This window comes from Morone saxatilis, unplaced genomic scaffold (assembly GCF_004916995.1).
Source record: "Morone saxatilis isolate NCDOM2014 unplaced genomic scaffold, NCSU_SB_2.0 Contig1, whole genome shotgun sequence".
In the NCBI taxonomy this organism is placed as follows: domain Eukaryota; kingdom Metazoa; phylum Chordata; class Actinopteri; family Moronidae; genus Morone; species Morone saxatilis.
Genome location: NW_023339651.1, coordinates 445,834 through 449,201, shown reverse-complemented (window position 1 = coordinate 449,201; position 3,368 = coordinate 445,834). Strand labels below are relative to the sequence as shown.

The following is a 3,368-nucleotide window of genomic DNA, read 5'->3' as shown; positions in this document are numbered from 1 at the left end:
AGGCTTTCAGGGTATCCTTGAAGTGCTTTTTGGTGCCATCTTGCGTCCTCTTGCCAGTTTTCGACTCGCCAAAGAAGACTTGTTTTGGCAGTCTCCTGCAGGGCATTCTGGTGAGAGTCTATCTGAGCAGGGTGGGGATGCTTTCAATAGTGGTCTTACTGAGGACTTAAGTGTCAGGGATTCTGTCCTACCACATGATCCACAGCAGCTTCTACAGACAGCTCATGGCTTAGTAGGGTAAACACAGGTGATACTAATTACAGTTCAGTTCCATTTAGTGTAGCAGAGCCAACCTGAATGGAACAGAACCTTAGTTAGTATGATTGGTAACACCTGTGTTTACCCGACTGTTTCATGTCAAAAAGGCCGCTCAAAATCAAGTCACTGTATATGTGAGGTACAGGCCAGGGGATGTGTTTTGAGATGTAACTTGTACTTACATAAGATATTATAGAGCTTCCATTATGAAAATGCCTGTTACTTCCAACCAGACTTCCCAGAGCTCATTTTCTGACACCACATTTTCCAACCAACTGTTTTATACCAACCCAAGTTGGTATAAAACAGAAACAGGGCAAATTTGAAAAGCTGAAAACAGATGATTGTTTGGCATTTTGGATTAATCAAATATCCAAACCTCAGCAGTGGTCCTCTCTCCATTGTCCAGCACGTCAAGTTCAAATTCTCCATAATTTTCTGCTGCTGAGTCATCCTGCAGGCTGCTGTGTCCATCCTTTACCCAGACCATCACAGTCCTTTAAGGTGTCTGCAGAGACATCCAGATGGACAAGACCCTGCAGCAAGTACAAGCATCTCTTTACAATAAGTTCACCAACTCATATCCCTGTTAATGCAAGGTGCGTTCAAGTTCACAGTCTCCCTGAAGTTAATCGTCTGAACCACCGGTGTCACTTTTTGGATAAAAAGAGCTTAAACTTGACCTCCACTCAGAACCGGATTAAGGACTTTAGATCAGGCCACGCAGTATCCCTGGCTAGCCATGAGGGCCGTCTGGCTCTCCCTCCGTTTGTCCTTCTTCTTCCTCAGTCGGACTCTCCAGCAGACGGCGCTGGAGCCCAGCAGGCCCAGTCCAGCAGACAGCAGCACCAGACCCAGCACCGAGATGGTGGACCCATGGGAGTTGAAGGTGTATGCCACCGCTGTCACCACGATGCCGGCTATGAGGACGACCACGCCGAATGGCACGGTGCAGCGATAGCAGGACATCTCGGCGCCGCCGGTGGCCGCTGTCAGCTGGACCTCGTTGATGTGCGGGACGTGCGTTGTCACGACGACGCTGTGGTCCTTCCTGGGCTTGTCCCGGCTCAGCTTCTCAGTGGACAGCGATGTCGGCATCCTCATGGCACTCCTTGGGATCCTGGCACCGCCTTTGGTGTGGAAATCGTCGGGCATGGTGATTTTACTGGCAAGGAAAAGGTGGGCCATCTTGATAGTGATGGGAGCAATCAGCCAATCACAGAACAGCTAGCTGGAAACAAACAAACAAAGAGGTGAAAATATTAGATAATCATCACAGCTACGGTGACCTGTAAATTACAAATATTTTCCAATAAATTCTCTAATAAAGGTAATAGATCATCATTTAAGCTACTTTAGACAAAACTTTAGTGTAAAAACTGAGTAATTTTAAAAAAGATTGAAAACCAGTTAATCTGCCATAAAGGCTGGGCAATGTTACAACCTGCACAAAAATGATTACTTTTTGTCAAAAAGTAACGTGGATGACGGCTAGCTACACTAAAACAGCAGGAGTAGATGAGTTTAAAGGTTAGATTTAGAGCAAATAACTGTTATCTGTGTAAGGATATAGTGTAGTCACTTACATGTGGACCTTAAATGTTTTTATCATCCACGTCGATGAATTAAGGATTTATTTCCTCCAAACCAGAGTTTGTGATTGTTGTAACAGTGGACACAATAAAAGAAACATCTGACTTCATATTCAATCTGCAAAGATTAGTTGATTAATTATCATTTATGTAACAACACGTTCTCACAACCAGGACCTGCCCTGATACTAACGGAGAGAGGTTAGTTAAGGTGGATTTGTTCTTCACTACATGAAAACTGCCTAAAAAGAATTTAATGAGATTTTCAAGAAGATTTATCTATTGTGAATAAAACAAGGCTTTATTTTTACTAGAATAATTATAATCACTCTCTGCAACTGGAGCCGCCCTGTTTTGTTTGGGGTTTGTGATGACAGTCCGCCTTAAACAGGCTGACTGAGAGAACAACTTCAAAAATACTACCTTTAGATAGAAAGATAGATAGATATACTTCATTGATCCCAAGCTGGGAAATTGCAGGTTGGTTACACACAAAGGCAGGATTCCTTAACTTTTACCTTAAAAACCCTGAAATTTTAAGGTGGAATGTGAATGACATGAATCACTTTAAGGAGTAAAACCGCTTCATTTTAACTTTTCAACGGTCAGCTTTTTACATTTTTGGCATTTTTAAAGGATATTTGGTGTCACAGCTTTCAGTTACAACTTATTTTATTTCTGTTACTTTTTCATTATGAATGGGCTCAATTATATACATAAAACCATGTTCACACAACATTTCAAACTGACAGTTACAAGTACATATTATGGCCTGTTTTTGGCCGTAAAAGAAGGTTTTCTGCTTTGAACGTGTTGACAAAAGCAGCTCTTTTTTTCTCAGTGTAACATCACCATCGATATATCATCATTTAGACAAATGAACATAATAATGTAGAATTTCACAAAGTCTTTGACTCCCTTACTGTGAAAATAAAATAAAATCATAACTAGTGGAAAATAATGATTCTGTGCACTGATGATACATTTGAATGCCTACCCTTTAATATCTTAATGCCTCACATTGTTCTTAATTTGCAGGATTTAAATGAAGAGCAGCTGTTTAAAAGTCAGTTATTCACATTTGTCCTTCATCTGAAAATGTAAGTTTCAGGAGGTTTTTAAGATTCCCTTCGTTGCTCTGAGATCAACAGTCTGCACTGATGTGAGGGAGAAAAGACTGCAGAGCTGCTGTTAACACACACACACACACTAACAACCTGACTGTTATCACTGCAGGTTGATAAGCTTCATTGATGCAGCAGAACACCTGCTTTCTATCCTGGAAAAGATTAGAAACACTTACTGTGGCAGCGTGCAGCTCTCCATTCTTTGTGTTTTTCAACTCAAACAGTCATATTTTCATTTGTCGGCGTGGAGGCTCTACAGGTCGTCTCTCTCTGCGCGCAGCACTCTGCATCGTTCTGACTGCAGGAATAAATGGGGGGAATATGGCTATCAATAGAAGAAAACAGGGGGGACTGCCCTCCCCCACGCCTCCTCTCCCCTCCTCCCTCCTCC

The 3,368-nt window shown here is 42.2% G+C and overlaps 1 protein-coding gene across 1 annotated transcript in view; it reads right to left on the bottom strand.

Moving 5' to 3' along the window:
• Positions 1-3,368, bottom strand: part of LOC118333218 (transmembrane protein 100-like) — a gene marked incomplete at its 3' end in the record, with an annotated part of 4,883 nt that continues 1,515 nt past the window's right edge. Inside the window, 2 exon segments of the mRNA XM_035668771.1 lie at positions 1-1,489; positions 3,154-3,275. Coding sequence (XP_035524664.1) covers positions 973-1,446 — 474 coding nt within the window. The 5' untranslated portion in view covers positions 1,447-1,489; positions 3,154-3,275.